The following is a 21,518-nucleotide window of genomic DNA, read 5'->3' on the forward strand; positions in this document are numbered from 1 at the left end:
TACAGGATGTTTGTTAGTACGAGTGTGAAAGTTCTTGAAGAGACACTATCCTCCAGGGCCAATCTTTTGTCCTCCAAATGGCTACCATGAGCCATTGTAATCAGACACGTATGGGTGTTTCATGCTCAGAACTTAAATCACAACAGCATGGATTAGGACCACAGGGTGAGGGGGCTTATGTTTTGTCCCACATACCATTTTCCCAACTTGAAATGGGCCCATGGAACCACTGCTTGCCCAGTTGCAGAAGCTTAAATGTACTGGTAGCTTTTCATGTTAGGAAAATGATATAAGAACTCCCAGCTGACATCTGATCAAAGTGGTGACTATGGGGAGAGATAAAGACTTGTAACATGTGACAGCCCTCAAGTCAAGCAATACTGTTTCAAGTGGTCTGAATCAGTAGAAGTAAGTTCTTATCTATGTAAACTGCCCCCCAAAGCAACATTGTAAGGAGGATCTGTTTCACTTGATTTCATAACCTCATGAGCAACTCTGTGGATAGGACTACTTCTATATCTGACCTAGGAACCTAAAAGGTTGAACAGTAACAGAATATGTATTAAATATTAAAATGCAAGTATTTATTTCAATGCATGTGCACATATAAAACATCAACATATATCAAGCACTATTGCATAAATCCAAAACATTTTGACTCATGGATAAATGACAAAAAAAGATAATCAACCAAACAAAATGTGTTTCAACCCATGTTGGGATCTTCTTCAGTGGCCTAATATTTAAATGCAGTCATGATGGGGACTATAAGTTGGTAAACAATATGAATGGGGAGGCTCCCACACTAATGAAAAGTATCCAAATATATCTCTTGGGGCCCCCCAATTAGAATATTTATTCTTCAAAGTGCCATTCTTATAGAAGTCCTCTCTGAGCCTGAGTGTATTGTCACTACATGGAATGTAGTGAAAAGGGGGCTTGGAAAAATGTTTAAATAATGTTTAAAATGTTTAAAAAAATGTTTACATCCTTAAAGAAGAGTGAAGCAGTTTTTGAAAAAAAATTGGGGTGTATAGACATACCTGAGTTTTCTTGTTTGTCTCCATGTAATTAAAACAAAAACATTTCCCTCTCAGAAGACAGATTTAGTGAGACTAGTTGTTAAAGTGTGTATTCTTTTTTAAAACAATGTATTGCTTTAGAGAAAAGAAAATAGTAATCTGGGATTACTTCCAGAAAGTTGGCTTCTCTAATAAATAAGACCAAATTTAGAATATTAAGATAAAATATGGAGATGTTTTTAATTCCTTTTTGTGAGTTCCTTGTCTTCCATACCATTATGCTTGTTCTGGAGCTTGAAACAGCACTGATTCCAGGGATAGTTCTTTTTTTAGCCACAATCATCATGGGAATTACTGTAGATTTATTGCCATGATTACCTAGCTAACACATTTTGTTATATCACATTCATGGGCATGAGAATATTGGGACTGCTGGTATTGGACTAAAAATATGGTGTGAACCAGTTCCCTTAAGAATTCCAAAGTGCTGGTATATTCTGGAACTGTTATTCAGTAAGGCAAAATGAAAACCGATTGGTGAATACAAATTGGTTTGAACAGTTTAGTAAAACATATTTATTATCTTTGAGTCTTCAGCATATTCATCATTATTAATTTATTGAAATTTCTATACTGCCCCTCCGCACTGTGCCATTGGGACAGTTAACAACAGTAAATTCACATACACATAGACATAATAATAAAATACAATAATAAAACACAGTTAAAAATCCAGTTCACTACTACCCTCTTAACTCCCTCCACTGTTTACCCAAACTGGAGATGGTATAAATAAAATAAATAGGGCGAAATGAGGAGTAAGGCCTGTATAACTTCAAATAACCTCGGTCTCAACTATAGACCTGACAGAGCCAGCTTGGTGTAGTAGTAGTAGTTGTTGTTGTTGTTGTTGTTGTTGTTGTTGTTGTTGTTACGTGCGAAGTCGTGTCGGACCCATCGCGACCCCATGGACAATGATCCTCCAGGCCTTCCTGTCCTCTACCATTCCCCGGAGTCCATTTAAGTTTGCACCTACTGCTTCAGTGACTCCATCCAGCCACCTCATTCTCTGTCGCCCCCTTCTTCTTTTGCCCTCGATCGCTCCCAGCATTAGGCTCTTCTCCAGGGAGTCCTTCCTTCTTCATGAGGTGGCCAAAGTATTTGAGTTTCATCTTCAGGATCTGGCCTTCTAAAGAGCAGTCAGGGCTGATCTCATCTAGGACTGACCGGTTTGTTCGCCTTGCAGTCCAAGGGACTGGAGAGTCTTCTCCAGCACCAGAGTTCAAAAGCCTCAATTCTTTGACGCTCAGCCTTCCTTATGGTCCAACTTTCACAGCCATACATTGCAACTGGGAATACCATAGCCTTGACTAAACGCACTTTTGTTGGCAGGGTGATGTCTCTGCTTTTTAGGATGCTGTCTAGATTTGCCATAGCTTTCCTCCCCAGGAGCAAGCGTCTTTTAATTTCTTTGCTGCAGTTCCCATCTGCAGTGATCTTGGAGCCCAGGAAAATAAAATCTGTCACTATCTCCATTTCTTCCCCATCTATTTGCCAGGAATTGAGAGGGCCGGATGCCATGATCTTCAAGCCAACTTTTGCACTCTCCTCCTTCACCCACATCAACAGGCTCTTTAGTTCCTCTTCACTTTCTGCCATTAGAGTGGTATCATCTGCATATCTGAGGTTGTTGATATTTCTCCCTGCAATCTTGATCCCAATTTGTGACTCCTCTAATCCCGCATTTCTCATGATGTGCTCTACATACAAGTTAAATAGGCAAGGCGACAGTATACAGCTTTGCCGAACTCCTTTCTCAATTTTGAACCAGTTAGTGATTCCATGTTCAGTTCTTACTGTTGCTTCTTGATCTGCATATAAATTTCTCAAGAGACAAATAAGATGCTCTGGTATTCCCATCTCTTTAAGAACTTGCCACAATTTGTTGTGCTCCACACAATCAAAGGCTTTAGCATAGTCAATGAAGCAGAAGTAGACGTTCTTCTGGTACTCCCTAGCTTTCTCCATGATCCAGCGTATGTTGGCAATTTGATCTCTAGTTCCTCTGCCTCTTCGAAATCCTGCCTGTACTTCTGGAAGTTCTCGGTCCATATATTGCTGGAGCCTAGCTTGTAGGATTTTGAGCATAACTTTGCTAGCATGAGAAATTAGTGCAATGGTGCGGTAGTTTGAACATTCTTTGGCATTGCCCTTCTTTGGGATTGGAATGTAAACTGACCTTTTCCAATCCTGTGGCCATTGTTGAGTTTTCCAAATTTGCTGGCATATTGAGTATAATTTGCTGGCATATTGAGTGTATAGTAGTTAGGAGCGCCAACTTCTAATCTGGTGAGTTGGGTTTGATTCCTTGCTCCCTCACATGCAGCCAGCTGGATGACCTTGGGTTTACCACAGCACTGATTTATTTATTTGTTATATTTTTGTATACTGCCCTCCCCGAAGGCTCAGGGCGGTTCAAACAGAACCGAAACAATACAGGTAACTTAGATTAACAATAATGAATGAAGTGAAACAACAAGCAACATGGAACCATAGATAAAGCTGTTCTGACTGAGCAGTAATATCAGGGCTCTCAGCCTCACCTACCTCACAGGGTGTCTGTTGTGGGGAGAAGAAAGGGTAAGCTGCTTTGAGATTCCTTTGAGCAGAGAAAAGCGGCATATAAGTACCAACTCTTCTTCTTCATAAGAGAGCTGTTTTACAAACCACAAGCAAAACTGACATCTCCATCACAGCCCAGGTCTTGGCTGGCAACTCATTCCATCACATTGGATCCAGGGCTGCAAAAGAGGAGAACCTCTTTGGGGCAACGGATAACCAGCAAATTGGTGTTGGGAGTGCAATCGTCTCCGGGGAATATATTGGGAGAGGTGGTCTCTTAAGAGTATATATAGGCTATCTAATCTCTTGTTAATATTCAAAGGACACCTGTAAACTGCTCAGGGAGCGGTATAAATAATTTGCTAAGGCTAAGATCACTGCAGATGGGGACTGCAGCAAAGAAATTAAAAGACGCTTGCTCCTGGGGAGGAAAGCTATGGCAAATCTAGACAGCATCCTAAAAAGCAGAGACATCACCCTGCCAACAAAAGTGCGTTTAGTCAAGGCTATGGTCTTCCCAGTTGCAATGTATGGCTGCGAAAGTTGGACCATAAGGAAGGCCGAGCGTCAAAGAATTGAGGCTTTTGAACTCTGGTGCTGGAGAAGACTCTTGCGAGTCCCTTGGACTGCAAGGCGAACAAACCGGTCAGTCCTAGAGGAGATCAACCCTGACTGCTCTTTAGAAGGCCAGATCCTGAAGATGAAACTCAAATACTTTGGCCACCTCATGAGAAGGAAGGACTCCCTGGAGAAGAGCCTAATGCTGGGAGCGATCGAGGGCAAAAGAAGAAGGGGACGACAGAGAATGAGATGGCTGGATGGAGTCACTGAAGCAGTAGGTGCAAACTTAAATGGACTCCGGGGAATGGTAGAGGACAGGAAGGCCTGGAGGATCATTGTCCATGGGGTCGCGATGGGTCGGACACGACTTCGCACATAACAACAACAACAACAACAAAGGGTGGTGGGCCAAGTCCAGGATAGAAAACAGGAGCCCTTGGCCCTGGACTGACAATCGGAAGGACTGACAATCGAAGGGAAGGCTTTGCGCCTTCCGATTGGGCCCTCACCAGGACAGACCAGAGTTCCGTCCATCCAGCCCAGCCAGGGGCAATTTGGAGACATCGCTGCCAGTCTGCTCCTGACCACCGCAGGGTGCGAAGGTCAGTAGGGCTGCCAAGGGGAATGAGAACAGAGGCTTGGACAGGCTGCGCCACCCCTTTTCGCCCCAAGGCTGTCCTAACTGCCATGTCCAACTGTAAATTGCCTCAGAACCCTGACAGAGCTGGCAGGAGGCTGGTGAGTGCGCTCACTCCCCCTTCCTTCAGGCCTGCTGCGAAGGAGCCTCTGACAGGCCCTGACTGAGGGGAGGGAGGTGTTTCCAAGAGCAACGCAGGGGAGCCTGAGGACATGGGGGTGGGCATTCCTTTTGAGGAGGGGGGAAAATTTTTCCTGCCAAATGGCTGACAGGGAGGCCACAGAAAAGCCCCTTCTCACATAAAGTACTGCTCTGGCCGAGGGTTAGACACAGCCAAGACGTGTATTTCTTCTTTGCAACTCTGCAGATTTGAGGCCACTGCACAGCATTATTCTGCAGACAAAACTGGATGCTGTTGCGAAGGTTTTTTTGTCTCCTGTTCATCTGCACAACAACCCTGTGCAGTAGTTCTCAAGTCCTTTAAATTCAAAAACAACCTGTGTGGGAGGCCTTAAATGTTTCTTCTCCACCACAACCCTGTGGGGCTGATCTTTGGGGGGCTGATCTTTATACTATGAAGATGAGCTGTAATTACAGGAGCTCTCCCGGCCCCATCTGGAGGTTGGCTACACCTGGGTTGGAAATATTCCTGGAGTTTTGGAGGTGGGACTTCAAAATTGTACAATGCCTCAGAGTCCAGCGTTTGAGCAGGCCACGGGTGTTGTTCTGGGCCCGGGGGAAAGTCTGCGCCCCCGCTGGGGGGGGGGGGAAAGCCTTCTATCCAGCTCCAAAATCATACCTAGCACCCATTGTATTTATAAGTACAATGGATTTGGTCCGTAGTCTTTAATTTATTGCAATTCACCCAGGTTTCAGAATTGAGGAGGATATGCCACAGATTGTTAAACTAACTTGATGTGGTTGTAACATCAACTGAAATCACTGCTGTACCCCTTAGCTTCTAGCTGCCTATGAGTCCTAGTTGTCCTAATTGTTTTTAAGGGGTCAGTGCCTTTGTTCTTTCAATCCAATTGGGTTTCTTCCCTAAAATGTTGGAGACCAATTCCGTAAGAGAGTCCGGTTTAGAATGTAGTTTTTTCACATCTTTGCAGATAACATCCACTGTAGCTGTTAGAGAAGATAAACCTATTGGAATGTTTTCAGCTATTGGGATATTACCAGTTGCTGTGGCCATATAATAACCAGTCGTTGTCGTTGGGTCTTTTCTGTTAAGCAGATCATTATTTCCTCAGCTGCTTCTAGGAGAGAATCTCCCTCCTTAGAGTCTGGCGAGTTTGCCAGGACTGCAAAGTGGTTAGCAGAGAGGACTGGGCAGTTTACAGAGGAAGCTAGTCCAAAATAATTACAGTATTTGCTGGCGTATAAGACTACCTTTCCCCCCTGAAAAACATGCCTTCAAGTGGGGGGGGGGTCGTCCTATACGCCGGGTGCACTTCAGTTGGGATAGACATAGCTGCCCATAGTGGCCCATAGTACTGTAATGTAATGTAACAAACTCTATATTTTGAGTGGAAATGTTGGGGGGAGGGTCATTTTATACGCCCAGTCGTCTTATATGCCAGCAAATATGGTACTAATCTTCGATTTTTGGAAACTGGTGGTGAGGAATACTCATCAATCTCCCTATTCCTTTTACAAGGTGCCTTAATATTTATGCCCTACAGGGCGATACTTCGTTTAAATCTTCTTAACAGAGACTTTCAGAGTAGTTAGAGATAAAAGCTACAACCTGGAGCTACTCATGCAGAGCTCAGTCCAACCTCCAGTTCTATGCCGAAAGACAAACGGTTGCAAGGTCAGGAGATAAAGCTCTTGACAGTAAGGACTCTCATTCCCCAAGAGAAAAAAAGGCAAGGTGTTGATATCTCTGAGAAGCCAGGCACAAGAAATAATAAAAATAAAATCAATATGAGAAAGCAGCAGAGCATCTTTACATCACTGCCCTTCAACCGGAAGTGCCCCTCATTTTTTCCTTCCCCCCTCCTTTTTTAATGTATAAAAAGGGCCTAAAATTAGTTATTGAGTTTGGATACCCGGTGTGAAGTTATGATAATTTCTTCCCAAGTAATATGTTACTTTTGAAAATGTTGAGTATTTGGCATAAACAGCATCAGTTGATGTGCTAAGAGTCTTGTAATTTAGGGACTGTGCTGAGTGCTTTTCTGATAAACTGTTCCAGGAAATGCTGAGATTAGCTGTGTTCTTTGACATGTTATGAGTGCTGGATGAACACAGAGGCAAAGGCGTATGAAGGAGAGATAAAAGGCTGGAAGGCCTGTTGAAGTTGTATTCCTGAAGTTAACAGGAATGCCGGGACTAGATTATCTCCACTTTAACAGCAATTATAGACTAGTCACTGGAAATTACATTTGTCACTGAAACTGCTAGGATATTTTTAGTAGTGGCTTACATTTTTATCAGTAGAGCGTTCTAACTCTGTACAGTTACATAAAATTTATTACAGAAGTCTAGAATAGCGGCTTTCCAAGCTTTTCATAGAATGTCTTTTTCAAATGGTTTAAGTTTCCCTTAAGGACAACTAAGACAAGTGGCACCATAACATCTTGATATCATGCTACCTGTTGTCATTAAGGATGGGCACAAACTGCGTTTTTATCATTCAGTTTGTGGCTGAACCACAAATTGATTGATTTGTGAGCCATGTAAAATTTAACCCCTGCTTTCTGCTCCCTGAGAACATCAGCAGGGAGCAGAAAGCAGGAGTTTGGCTCTAAGCAATTTTAACCCCAGCTTTTTGCTCACCACCAAAAGCTGCAGTAAGCAGAAAGCTGGAAACAAAATGACTCGGCCATTTAAACCTCTGTTTTCTGCTCTACACAAATTGCCATTAGCTGCATCAAAATTCACAGAAATTCATGGTGGCTCTTCAGTTCACAAACATTGCTTCACAAACCATGAGGCAGCCAAAATTTGTGACAAACTGTAATTCATAACATCTTTAACATCTAATTGACAGCTGGAGTTCTGTTCTCCCATATCCTCCCCCAGAGGTCTTGGTTAAGTGGGTTTTTTAAGCTGTTTTAACACCAACGTATCTTGGATTTTGTATGGGTATTGGATATTTATATGGTTTTTAGGGAAATTTTATTGGGGTTTTTAAATGTTGTAACCCACCACAAGCCTTTCGAGAGTGGCGGGCTAAAAATCAAATAAATAATAAAGTAAATAATAAATAATAAGCTGGTCCACATCCATCCCTAGACATTACCAATGTATATGGGATGGTTATGGAGAAGCCACATGGTTCCATTGTACTGTCTGAGGCACTCTTGCCTCCACTACCCAGCATTTATCAATGAGACAAATAATCTTCTCTCCCACTGCCCACAATGACAACTGGTAGTTACAGCTGCTGGCTAAGATGAATTGTCAGGAACAGTTGTGCTGGTCTCAGGCTTCAGCTCTCTGCTGGAAGGTAGCACAGATGAGCTGACAGGAGGGCAAGGGAGGATTGGTATCCAAAAACAGAATGCCAAAGGGGACAAACAGAATTCAAAGCCAGACAGTCCAGCAAATCAAGGATTATAAAATCAAGTTTATATCATATCTGACTGAGATAGGGCCAACAAAGGATATCAGATGGAATTTGACACCATGCAATACAGTTTTTGAAATAATTGTGTCTAAATTTCACAGATAGGATAAATTTTTGCTGCTGGGGGGTAAACGGTAATGACTGGGGAAGGCACTGGCAAACCACCCCGTATTGAGTCTGCCATGAAAACGCTGGAGGGCGTCACCCCAAGGGTCAGACATGACTCGGTGCTTGCACAGGGGATACCTTTACCTTTACCTTTAAAGACAATAAGCAATCCTTTTGGAGTTAGATATGCTCATGGTGGGCAGAGGAGTCATGGAAGTATCATGACTGACTTGGTGATTAATCTTGACAATGATTCATTTCTGACATCCAGTGGTGTCATCAGTTTCTGCAATAATTCAATAAATCCCAAATTTTAAAAGTACCTCTCATAACATACCCCTACTAAATTATGACCATTGCATAGAAAACACAATTTCCTTTGGAGCAATGACAACATTTGGGGAATCAAGGATTTGTTCAGGCAGTCCAGGTTTGTCAGTAGAAGGAGCAGGCCACAGGTAGCTGCAAAGGTGCATCCACAACACAGGCCTCCTTGCCCAAAGTTAATATAGGTTGTCAGTATCCTTTCAGTTCTTACTCTTTGATGACTCACAGGTATCTGCAGTCAGCAACTGTCTTGCTAACCTGGTGTATATTTTGGACCAGGGGTAGTCAACCTGTGGTCCTCCAGATGTTCATGGACTACAATTCCCATGAGCCCCTGCCAGCAAACGCTGACAGGGGCTAATGGGAATTGTACTCCATGAACATCTGGAGGACCACAGGTTGACTACTCCTGTTTTAGACTAGATTTCTCTTCCACATGTAATGGCTCAGGTGAGCCAGGTGGACTGACAAGACAGGGAGCTGCAACTGGAGTTTGGGCAGAGAAATGAGGAGTTTCTGCAACAACTTTGGAGTTTAAGCCCTGGTTTATCTAGAGCTCCATTCCCGTCTGCAGGTCAGAACTCTGCCTATTGAACATCTGGCTGGGCTAAGCTCTCATCCAGCTGAGGCTTGGGTGAAGCTTGAAGCCCCTGGCAAGATTCTTCCTCTGATGGGTTCTCAGTAACAGGACCTGGGCTAACAACAGCAATTCACCCTTTATTCAGAATTAAGGCCAAGCACATTGTTGTTGTTGTTATGTGCGAAGTCGTGTCCGACCCATCACGACCCCATGGACAATGATCCTCCAGGCCTTCCTGTCCTCTACCATTCCCCGGAGTCCATTTAAGCTTGCACCTACTGCTTCAGTGACTCCATCCAGCCACCTCATTCTCTGTCGTTCCCTTCTTCTTTTGCCCTCAATCGCTCCCAGCATTAGGCTCTTCTCCAGGGAGTCCTTCCTTCTCATGAGGTGGCCAAAGTATTTGAGTTTCATCTTCAGGATCTGGCCTCCTAAAGAGCAGTCAGGGCTGATCTCCTCTAGGACTGACCGGTTTGTTCGCCTTGCAGTCCAAGGGACTCGCAAGAGTCTTCTCCAGCACCAGAGTTCAAAAGCCTCAATTCTTTGACGCTCGACCTTCCTTATGGTCCAACTTTCGCAGCCATACATTGCAACTGGGAATACCATAGCCTTGACTAAACACACTTTTGTTGGCAAGGTGATGTCTCTGCTTTTTAGGATGCTGTCTAGATTTGCCATAGCTTTCCTCCCCAGGAGCAAGCGTCTTTTAATTTCTTTGCTGCAGTCCCCATCTGCAGTGATCTTGGAGCCCAGGAAAATAAAATCTGTCACTATCTCCATTTCTTCCCCATCTATTTGCCAGGAATTGAGAGGGCCGGATGCCATGATCTTTGTTTTCTTGATGTTGAGTTTCAAGCCAACTTTTGCACTCTCCTCCTTCACCCGCATCAACAGGCTCTTTAGTTCCTCTTCACTTTCTGCCATTAGAGTGGTATCATCTGCATATCTGAGTTTGTTGATATTTCTCCCTGCAATCTTGATCCCAATTTGTGACTCCTCTAATCCCGCATTTCTCATGATGTGCTCCGCATACAAGTTAAATAGGTAAGGCGACAGTATACAGCTTTGCCGAACTCCTTTCTCAATTTTGAACCAGTCAGTGATTCCATGTTCAGTTCTCACTGTTGCTTCTTGACCTGCATATAAATTTCTCAAGCACATTAGTGGAAATGAAATAAAGTGTAACAGTACAGGCAATAATTAACCTGGGGGTGGAGAGAGAGGATCCCTATACCCTTACTGATGTGAGACAGCAGAGACAAGAGGCAGCTGTTAAATGGTCAGCTATTTTCTCAGCAAGCTAGGATCACATGTCTTAAATATCAAGATATTATATCAAAAACAAAGAAAATGGAAGATCTCCAAAGTTGATGACTTCACCTCACTTTCTTTCTCCATATGAGCTGCTGCTGTGTAGACATCCATGTAACATTTCAAAAGGTTTCAGTGGGAGAAATTCCTTAGAAGCACAAACAAACCAAAAGCCCTTCTTATAACATGAATTTGCGTAATGGTTCATTTTTACTTTTATCAGTCAACCTAGATCAAAATGGCTGTGTTTCCACTGACATGTTTCGTATAGACTTGATATTTGAGCCAATACATGACTATTTTTTGGGCCACTTCAGATATACTGAGAATGTGATTGTCTCATAAAGGAGGGAGGAGTTTGAGGACATAACACTCATTCCTGTGCTAGACTAGAAGTTTTTGAACCTTGTTAGGGAGACTGAGCTTTGAATCCACACTAAACCATGGAAGCTTGCTCAGTGACAAATCTACACTCTCAGTCTAATCCACCTCACCAAGTTGTGAAAATAAAATGGAGAAGAGGACTATGAAAGTTGCTTTAGGTCGCCTTTGATGAGAAAGGTGGAGTATAAATGAAATATACATTTTAGTATATGGTCGCATATTAATCATACACAAGAGAAGAGATTCCCCTGAGCTACTTGGAAGAAGGAAGTGAGAAAAATGTGACTGATAGAAACAGATATCTTATGTGTAAAATTTCATTGTGACTTGAGGCAGAAGAGGCTCTTTATAATGGCAGTTGTATATTAATTCTCTTACACACATATCCCTGCACCTTGTTACATGTAAGCCAAATACCTGTATGTCTAAATAAATGTATAGAGCTCATAGCAGGCCTCCACCCCAGAATGAGTCATTTTTCAGCAGTCCTCCAGTTTCTCAGTTCATTTCCTGAATATGTTGCTTTCCGGGATCATTCAGGTGATCCAGTTTATGATTGGTAGGTTGTATTTTGACTTGGTAGGTCATGGATTAATTAGACCTGCCCCATATGGAAGATTGCCCTGAGAGATCCATTAAATGTTTGTCAGAGAATCTGGATCACTTTCAACTAATCTGCAAAATATTCTTCACTTTCAATATACAGACATATTACTTAAGTGCTTATGAAAATAAACTAATAGGCATTCTATTTGGTTTTACTTTATTTCCCATTTTTGTAAAATGTTAATAAATGTAACAGAACCAGTTTTGGTTATTTGGTATTTTCTGACCCTCCCTTCAGGAACAGTAAATTCAACTCTAATGCTGTAGTATATTCTTTTGATGCTGGTTACAGTGGATTTTGGATTGGCATAGGTACAGATATACTCAATGTTATACATGTTAATGTATCATATAACAAAGGAATCAGTATTGGTTAACGACTGCAAAGTTATCCGTTCATTAGACTATGACCAAGTGATATAATTTCTCAAGTAAGCAAGTTGTCTACACCCTGAGATACAAATGGAGTTCTTCAACCTATAGGAATTTTCTGCCCAAGTTGGCAGTGGGAACTCTGGGTAACAAGATACTAAGAATCCTGTGGGGGCCACTTAGCTGCAATGACCAAGGTAGAAGCAAAGCAGACTATAAGTGTAATAAACTTCCTATTGTGTGCCCAGAGTTTAGTTTCATTCATTTTTATATAAAGTGAATCCCAATGATATGCATATTATTTATTTGTAATTTAATTTCTACTCTGCCACTCCTGACGACTGGCTCATGGCGGCTAACAAAGGTATAACCATCTTAACCCAGCTCACACAGACATATAACACTTCGGGGGAGGGGGGTTAATAGGAAGTCATGTTGATCTTGTTTGCTCAAGGGGGAGCACAGAACTTGACTTGGAAATAAATGTTACTGGGTTCAGGATATGATATTAATCATATATACTGTTCTGCCAAATATCAGTGAGTCTTTAGGTACTTCAAGAAAACCCTCCTGACTTCCATCTGAAAACCCTAGATTGTGGGTTATCTTACTGCAAGAGGCCAAAAGTGATTCTTATTTTAAAAACTGTATTTTGAGTAAGAGCCATGTTGAGTGAAGATAATATGAAGCCCCTCTTCATTTATTATAAAAAATAGCCATGTAAAATAATAATATTCTGTGTGTTTCTCTTCCAACATCCTTTCACACCTATTTATCCCTGATGTTTCAGTTATAAATAATGATAAATACTTAAGCATACATCGGAGGATCACGTCTCATTCTTGAAACTTTTAAATTCCATGTTGTAGTTATATTACATATAAATTGATCCAGGGAGGAGGCAGTATAATATAATGGTTTTGGCAAAGGTCTTGATTATGTTCCTGTGTCAGCTCTTGACTACAAACAGACCAATTCACCTTACCATGTATCGCTCTGCTTAAAAAAAAAAGAAAGATACTTGGTTTACCTTCTTTTGCTGTCTTAAAGTGTAAGAGGCCCGTGTGTATGTGATTATAAGAAAAAATAGTCTATTCCACATTGCATTTACTCATATTGGTCTGAATCATCATAGGTGTGCATGATCACGAAAATTTATATCCAGAATTAAACACTGTTGGTTTTAAAGGCATCGCTGGATTCAAACTTTCTTATATTGTGTTTACTTAAGTCATATTCAAGAATCACATCAATATCTAGTGTTATGAGAGTAATAATGCACAGATCACAAGATTTAAGAATGGTACAGCTACATCTAGACTTTCTGTTCTCCAAGGAGTATTTGCATATTCCATCATACATTATACTGAATGTTTTATGAGGTGTGGATATAATGTACATACACATAAGGAATGAGTTAGGATTTCTATAAAGCAGGCGGGTAAATAGATTTTGTTTCCCTCTGATGGCCTTTGACAAGCTGATGATTTTTACAAGTCAAGTGTCATATCAGGCACCGTTCATAGTGTCAAGTGGTAGAGGTTCAATCTTTGGAATGGAGCCAAATAGTTAAGCCCCTTAGTTTATTCCTCACAATACATTGTTCTAGCTACCCTTACCTTTGAAGATGGTGACACAAAGAAAAATACCTCAATTAGAAAAGTTTATATTCAGAATTGAAAATTTGCATGTGTGGTATTCATTTCTCTCTAGCCTTTCCCTCTTAAATTCAGAATTTATTCATGGAAGAGTCATGGCATAATTGACACCAAGCCTCTTCATGGCTCCTCCTGTTCCCCATAATCTCCCCTTAAGAACAATCCCAGTGTAGTTTTCCCTTCACATATCTGAAGACGTGAGCTGTGACTCACAAGAGCTCATATTGAAATAAATGTTGTTTAGTCTTTAAAGGACCACTGGATTTCTGTTTTATTGTGCTCCAAAAGAATAACATAGCTATCCTTCTGCTCTCATATACATCTGAGACACAAGTCACAAATTTCTTTAGTTTACTGTCAATCGCCCAAAATATTTGGCTTTGCATGACTACTTGATGTTTTATGTTATTGTTATTCCAGATAGGTTATTGTATCAGTCCATATTTCATAGTACTTTCTAGGTTACTGTTAGAAAGTTTTTAATGGTATGATTTTGCTCTGGGATGCATTAAAAAGCATCAAAAGCAGGTTAAAAAGTGTGATGATCTTCAGTGAACTCAACTATAATGGGAAGATAATATGAACTCATAATAAAACAAGTGCTTCTATACTTAGGAGAGACCTTCTGTTATCTGTGGAAAATTCCAGTCACACTTGCTCTGAATGTCATCTGAAGTACCACCTAGAAGTGTTGTCCATAACATTCACCAGAATATTATGGAAGGCTTTCTGGCAAATGTGTTACTGCATTTGATGCAGAATTTAAAGGAATTTTTTCCTTTGATGAGATGCATTATTATTTATTTGGCCCATAGATATGCAGGTGATAAATAAAACATATTGTGACCATATTTATTTATTGAAAAATAATATATTCAAAAGCAATTCAGCTAAAGTCCTCAGAAAGCTCATTTTGACGTATCATTTTCTAGAGAATGGGAAATTCTTCCAGAATGAAAAATTATGCAGCTTTGACTCTTAGTTTTTCAGATTTACTGTTTAGAAATATATATTATTAACATATAGTTTAATCTGTTTAGGAACCTGCTGTGAATATTCAACACTATGCGCTATTATATGAATAAAGTGTACCTTGTTGTTCTGGGCAGTACCAGAGAGAGTATATTTATAGCACCACCGGAGTGGTGTGTGTGAGTTGGATGCAAGTAGTGGAAAAATAATGTGTATGTTTTGAAACAAGGAAGATAAACAACTTAGCCTGATCAAGAAAATGGCAAACAATTTTCTATACAAACATCCCTCAGCTCTGTACCCCACATTTGTTTACATATTCAAAACAGCAGTGTCATTACAGTCTTTGCACCCTTAGTTCTTAAGGTAATTTTATGGGAAGCTGGTAGATAGTAATGGGCTTATTGCTCAAAACTTTCGAGGCCACATAGGAAAGAAACCAGTCTGGAAAATGCAGAGTATTTTCTAGTTGTCTTAGAGCAGTACCGGTCCGTGGATAAGTTGGTACTGGTCCGTGACTCCTCCTTGTCCTCCTCCCTGGGGGCTGCCCTGCCACTCTGCCACCAGCTCACCTTTGGTGCTCTCTGGCGGCTGCCATGGCTGGGGCTCCCTCTCAGCATGGCACTGTGCAGCTGCTGCTGGCAGTGCCCCCACAGCGGATGGCGGGAAATCAGGGATGCCGGCGGGAAAGCAAGTGGAGCAGGGGCTCAAGCGGCGGCAACGTCCCTCGGCAAAAGACAACCCCACCCAGGCCTCAGTAAAATTGTCAAGCGTTGACCGGTCCCCGGTGATAAAAAGGTTGGGGACCACTGTCTTAGATAACATTCCCATTGTTACTGACATTCCCTCCAAGCGCATCTATCTATTGGATAAAATGTTCTGTTTATTTCATATTTCATTTTTTCATAGTATTTTATATGGAATGGTTTAAGTTCTCACTAGTTTGTATTTAATAGCTAAGATCTGGCAAGTTACTTATTAACTGTCAGAGAAAGCTAATCATAACTGATGCAAGAAAAGTAGTTGCTTTTCAGGTAGTTACACCTATGTAAAGTTAAAGGCTGAAGTGGAAATCTGATTCACAAGCCTGTTCTTTTTGGGGGGCTGTATGTTACCTTGAACTGCTCTCTGGAAATAGCAAGCGAGAACTTTGTGTCATTGTTATGTATCAGAATATATTCAGGGGAGTTCTTCTCTCTTTCATTCAACAGAACTGATTTTCATCACTCATCATAAAACTGATATCCAAGAATGAAGAGTTAATCATAATGGTTTTTATAACCTACACAAGATACTGTTTCTCTGACCTCTATTGCACAATATAGACTATCAGTAGCATAGCTGAAGTGATGTTAGATGCTGTATTTGGAAGTACAAATAATCTGATAGAAAAGTTTTTAGTGTCAGTGAAAAAATAGAAATAGAGAAGTCAATGTGTAACTCTTCAGCTAGATTCCACTTACATCAAAGTTCAAAGCAAGAAAGAGCACTACAGATTAAAACTTCTATTGCGTGCAAAACAACCCTAAGCCATGTTCCACCTGAGTCCCATTGGGAAAGATTGGTTTCCTGTAGGTTCTAAAGTGTTATTATGCTTTTCTCAACTAAGTACTTTGGCAGTATTTTTTAATGTATTGGGGAATATTTCTTAATTTTGCTATTCTTTGATGTTCTTTGGTAATTTTCTCACATGCATTACTGTACAGGTTCTGAGTGGATCATCTCATCAAGGTTACCCATCTGCAGGCATTCAGGAATTCAGCAATTGGGAATCACTGATGAAAATAAAAGAAGGGCTGTTAAGGCAAAAAGAGATTGTGATTGATCGGTGAGTAATCCTCTCTTACTTTCACTAGTTTCAGGGTTAACTTGTAAAGTAACCAAATAGTCTTGGTCATAAGAAACTATTTCCAAAAAGGTACTCTCAAGACTGTGAAAAGTAGGCCAGACACCCCTCTGAGCGCATTGATCCAGTGTCTGGAGGCAGTGGCGGAATGACTCAAAACAAGCCACCATAAACTGCACCCTTCAAAGATGGAAGTCCTCTGGTTGAAGAGGAAGGTACCAGAACAGGAAGTTCACCTTCCCAGGCTGGACGAGGTGCAACTTAAAGTGGCACAATCAGACAGAAACCTGGGAGTGATCTTCAGTGCCTCCCTAACGGTGGAGACTCAGGTCATAAAGATAGCACAGCTGATGTTCTTCCATCTATGCTAAGTGAAGCTACTAGCACCCTACCTGGCCTGGAACACCACTATGATTCATGCAACAGTCACTTCCAGAACAGTTCTGTGGCAACTGCATTGGTTTCCAATCGAGTTCCAGATCCGGTTCAAGGTTTTGGTACTCGCCTTTAAGGCCTTCTGCAATTCTAGCACTTTTATGAATTTGTTCCCCATAGAACATTATGGTCAAGCAATAGCAGCCAACTGAGGTTCCCTGGTGCTATAAATATACTCTCTCTGGTACTGCCCAAAACAACAAGGCACACTTTATTCATATAATAGCGCATAGTGTTGAATATTCACAGCAGGTTCCTAAACAGATTAAACTATATGTTAATAATATGATATTTCTAAACAGTAAATCTGAAAAACTAAGAGTCAAAGCTGCATATATTTATAGCACCACCGGAGTGGGAACCTGTTAATCTTCAATTTACCTTAAGGCTTCTGTTATTATTGCTGCAACATACTAATATAGCTACTCCTCTAGAATTTTTCTTGGGAGGAAGGTGTAGAAATGAAGTCTATCTCATTAAATTTGCAGATGACACTAAATTGGGAGTAGTAGCAAACACCCCAGAAGATAGAGATAGAGTTCAATGAGATCTGAACATGCTGGAAAATTGGGCAACAAGATGCAATTCAATAAGGAGAAGTATAGAAATCTACACCTGTTCCACTTAATATTTCTGGTAATGCCTTGGAGGAGGAGCATGTTTCATGGCTTGTGCCACTCAGCGCTTAACACACACTCAGGGTAGCTGTCCCACCCCTGAGTGCCTCCTTTTCCAGTTGGCTTGCCTGTCTGTCCAGTGGCCAGCCAATCACCTTCTGTCCCCCACTCCTGACCACGCCCTCCTTCTGCTTCCCTCTGAGGCTTGCAGATCCCTGTTGCATGAGAGTTGCCCCTGCCAGTGAATTCCATAACAGCTGCCTGCAACCTTTCCAGGTCCTGTGGGGAGGGGAAAGCCATCCACAGAGTTCTTCCCCTCCACCCTCCTAATCTAAGAAGAAGAAGAAGAAGAGTTGGTTCTTATATGCTGCTTTTCTCTACCCGAAGGAGGCTCAAAGCGGCTTACAGTCGCCTTCTATTTCCTCTCTCCACAACAGACACCCTGTGAGGTGGGTGAGGCTGAGAGAGCCCTGATATTACTGCACGGTCAGAACAGTTTTATCAGTGCTGTGGCGAGCCCAAGGTCACCCAGCTGGCTACATGTGAGGGAGTGCAGAATCGAACCTGGCATGCCAGATTAGAAGTCCGCACTCCTAACCACTACACCAAACTGGCTCTCTAGCGCCAAACTGGCTAATCTAGCACCCATTGTTTTCCTGAATGCAATGGGCTTGACCCCTAGTCTGGGTCATAAAAATAAGAATCATGCATACTGGATGGGAGATACACTTCTAGGTAGCAGTGATTGTGAACGTGATATTAGGTTACTTATGGACTGTAAGCTAAATATGAATAGATAGTGTGATACCGCAGTAAAGAAGGCAAATGCAGTCTTGGGCTGTATCAGCAGAAGCATCACATCAAAATCACAAGGTGTCATGGTCTCACTGTATACGACATTGGTCAGACCCCAATCTGAAGTTCAAGGACAGAATTTAGCCTTAGTTAATGCTGTGGGGGCAGGGTTTGAGATAGTCATCAAATTTGTAGCATAGCATCTGGAACCTCTTCCTCAAAAGAACCCCAAGTTTCAAAAAGATTGGACCAGGAGGTCCCAATTCTATGAGCACCCAAGAAGGGGTTTTCACACTATATTGTTTCCTATGATGGGAAAAATGGACAAGGCAATATAAGCCCAGTAGAATGTGCCAGAGAATCTCTGCAGCTGTTTTATATACCCTAAAACAATAAAATTATAATCCTAACAAATCTCTTTTTTTCTGCAATGACTTTCTGATTCTAACATCTTAAAGGAGAGCCAGTTTGGTGTAGTGGTTAGGAGTGCAGACTTATAATCTGGTGAGCCAGGTTCGATTCTAAATTCCCCCCACATGCAGCCAGCTGGGTGACCTTGGGCTCACCACAGCACTGATAAAGCTGTTCTGACCGAGCAGTGATATCAGGGCTCTCTCAGCCTCAGCCACCTCACAGGGTGTCTGTTGTGGGGAGAGGAAAGAGAAGGTGATTGTGAGCCACTTTGAGACTCCTTCCGGTAGATAAAAGCGGCATATAAGAACCAACTCTTCTTCTTCTTCTAGGTTTACCATAGACTTTAGTGGTTCCATAGGTTATACAAGAGCCTCTTATGGCGCAGAGTGGTAAGGCAGTGACATGCTGTCTGAAGCGGTCTGCCCATGAGGCTGGGAGTTCAATCCCAGCAGCTGGCTCAAGGTTGACTCAGCCTTCCATCCTTCCGAGGTTGGTAAAATGAGTACCCAGCTTGCTGGGGGGTAAATGGTAATGACTGGGGAAGGCACTGGCAAACCACCCCGTATTGAGTCTGCCATGAAAACGCTAGAGGGTGTCACCCCAAGGGTCAGACATGACTCGGTGCTTGCATGCACAGGGGATACCTTTACATTTACCTTAGGTTATAATGGAGCCAAATTGACTCAGGAATCCCAAATCAATATCTAAATTTATTAGGCCTTTGCATGTTGCAAGCCATACCAGAGAATCTCCATTTGGGTAAAAAGTCACAGAGGGTGGAAATCTAAATCACCATTGATTTGCTTTAAAAAAAAAAAGTTTACCCAAACTGAATACATACCCCTAGTGCAAAGTTTTAACCTTCAGTGTGTCTCCATTCGGCCTGCGACCCTTTGGCCTTTATTTTTGGAGAGGGCTGTTGTCTTGTTGGCTCCCTACTATTAACATGGTCATTTTCCTGTTTCATGTAAAACTGAATGCTAAGGGGGGGGGGGGGAGTTGATGTATATCCATTTGCCTCTCTGGGAAGGCTGTTCTCAGGTTAAGCATTTCTCTTCCAAGGTTGTCCATACCTGTCAAATACAAAAGTTACTTATTTGGGTGCTACTTTGTGGATTCAGCATTGTGCAATTGTAATTTCATTAGTTCTGATGGAACCATCACTAGGTTTCTAAAGATCACGTCCCAATCATATCATAGCTCCAAAGAAAAAGCAGAAAAACAAATGCATGCATCCCTCAAATTAATATCACTAAATCAGTCCTTGAGAACATGGGATCCATAAAGAGATGGTCATTTGATGAAAGAGCATGATTACTTCTAGAACTGCCATAGGAGATAATATTACAGTGATAGAACAAAAGGTTTCAGAAGATCTAAGTCATTATTTGTTTGCTACTGAAGTCCCAGGAAGGGTCTCTATCGTTGTGTCATTGTGTAGTCTCCACAATCAGAGAGGCATTCACTGATTTGATTCCAGAAGTAGTCCAACTATAGTTTATGTTTATAATGCAAGTTAGTATTAAAAAAAACAGCATGGTATATTTTTAACACTAGAGGGCACAGTGGATTCTTCTTTGAGTCTTACCTAGGGTACAAGTTTCTGCTTTGCAGTCAAAAACACCCACATAAACATATACGCATGGTCACTTGTCCTAATGGTTGAAATGGTTCCAGCCTTGATAGGCCATTGCATTCTAACCATATTTACTACAGTGCTTAGGCCAGTACTGGCACTGTTTGTTTGGCAAGGATTGCCTAGAATGGTAGTGTGAATAAATGCCAAATGCTATATGTATGACATAACCCCCTGAAAATATTAGTACAGCCAACAACAATTGCTATGTTGTTTTCTAAGTGGCTTAGGGGCATTCAAAGGGCTTTTATAGGGAAGGTAAATACAAAGATTAGGATTTGAAGGATGTTTGAAATCATGAAGCAGCTGCCACTGCTACCATTCTATCTGTATTAGATGCCTTTTGTTTTAACTGTTGGTTGAATATGTTTGCTTTAATATGCTGAGGAGACAGCATGTGGTAGGAGGCGCGTGTGTTCAACACCATTGTGTTGTTTGCTGTCTTCAGAAAGAAAAGAAAAGATATGAGATTTCTACTTTCAAAGATCAACTTTCGTGTATTTGTATAATTTTCTTGAAGAGCTAAAATGTATAACTTATTCTGGCACATTCATTTGTAACCTCTGCTTAAGAACACTGATGCATTATTACTACTTTTTTAAATGAACACTTTTATTCTGCAGTGTATCTTGTTATATGTTTTCTATAAGTGTTTTGGGATGTATGTTCTTCTCCAGGCATTTGGAAATAAGGTGACTGCTATGTCAGCAGGCATAGAAATGACTCTCTTGCTGCCTTATCCAGTGTTCTGAAGAGAAGGAAATGAATCGGTTGCCCACTCTGTGTCTTGAAAGCTCAGAGTTTTACCACCTGTCACTACTTAGCAACATCTGTAGAACATATGGGTTTAAAATAGATAATGTTTTAAAACAGAGAAGACTTGCAGAGATTCAGCTCTTTGAGAGTTCTGGATGACAGTGGCCCTGGAAGGTGAGAAAATCTTGTGTCCCAAACACTTTGTCTAGGACATTTAGGCAGTGGTCTCTGTGCAGTAAAGGCATTCTTTGCTGAAGTGGTAAAATAACAAATAAGGAAATA

General features: G+C 41.5%; 1 protein-coding gene across 2 annotated transcripts in view; it reads left to right on the plus strand.

Moving 5' to 3' along the window:
* Positions 1–21,518, plus strand: part of CEP85L (centrosomal protein 85L) — a 162,326-nt gene that overhangs the window by 102,972 nt on the left and 37,836 nt on the right. For both annotated transcript variants that reach the window (XM_077301069.1, XM_077301077.1), the window contains exon 4: positions 16,444–16,565. In XM_077301069.1, the coding sequence (XP_077157184.1) occupies positions 16,444–16,565 (122 nt within the window). The remainder of the gene's footprint in view (positions 1–16,443; positions 16,566–21,518) is intronic.

The sequence above is a fragment of the Paroedura picta genome, chromosome 1 (assembly GCF_049243985.1).
Source record: "Paroedura picta isolate Pp20150507F chromosome 1, Ppicta_v3.0, whole genome shotgun sequence".
NCBI classification, from domain to species: Eukaryota; Metazoa; Chordata; class Lepidosauria; order Squamata; family Gekkonidae; genus Paroedura; species Paroedura picta.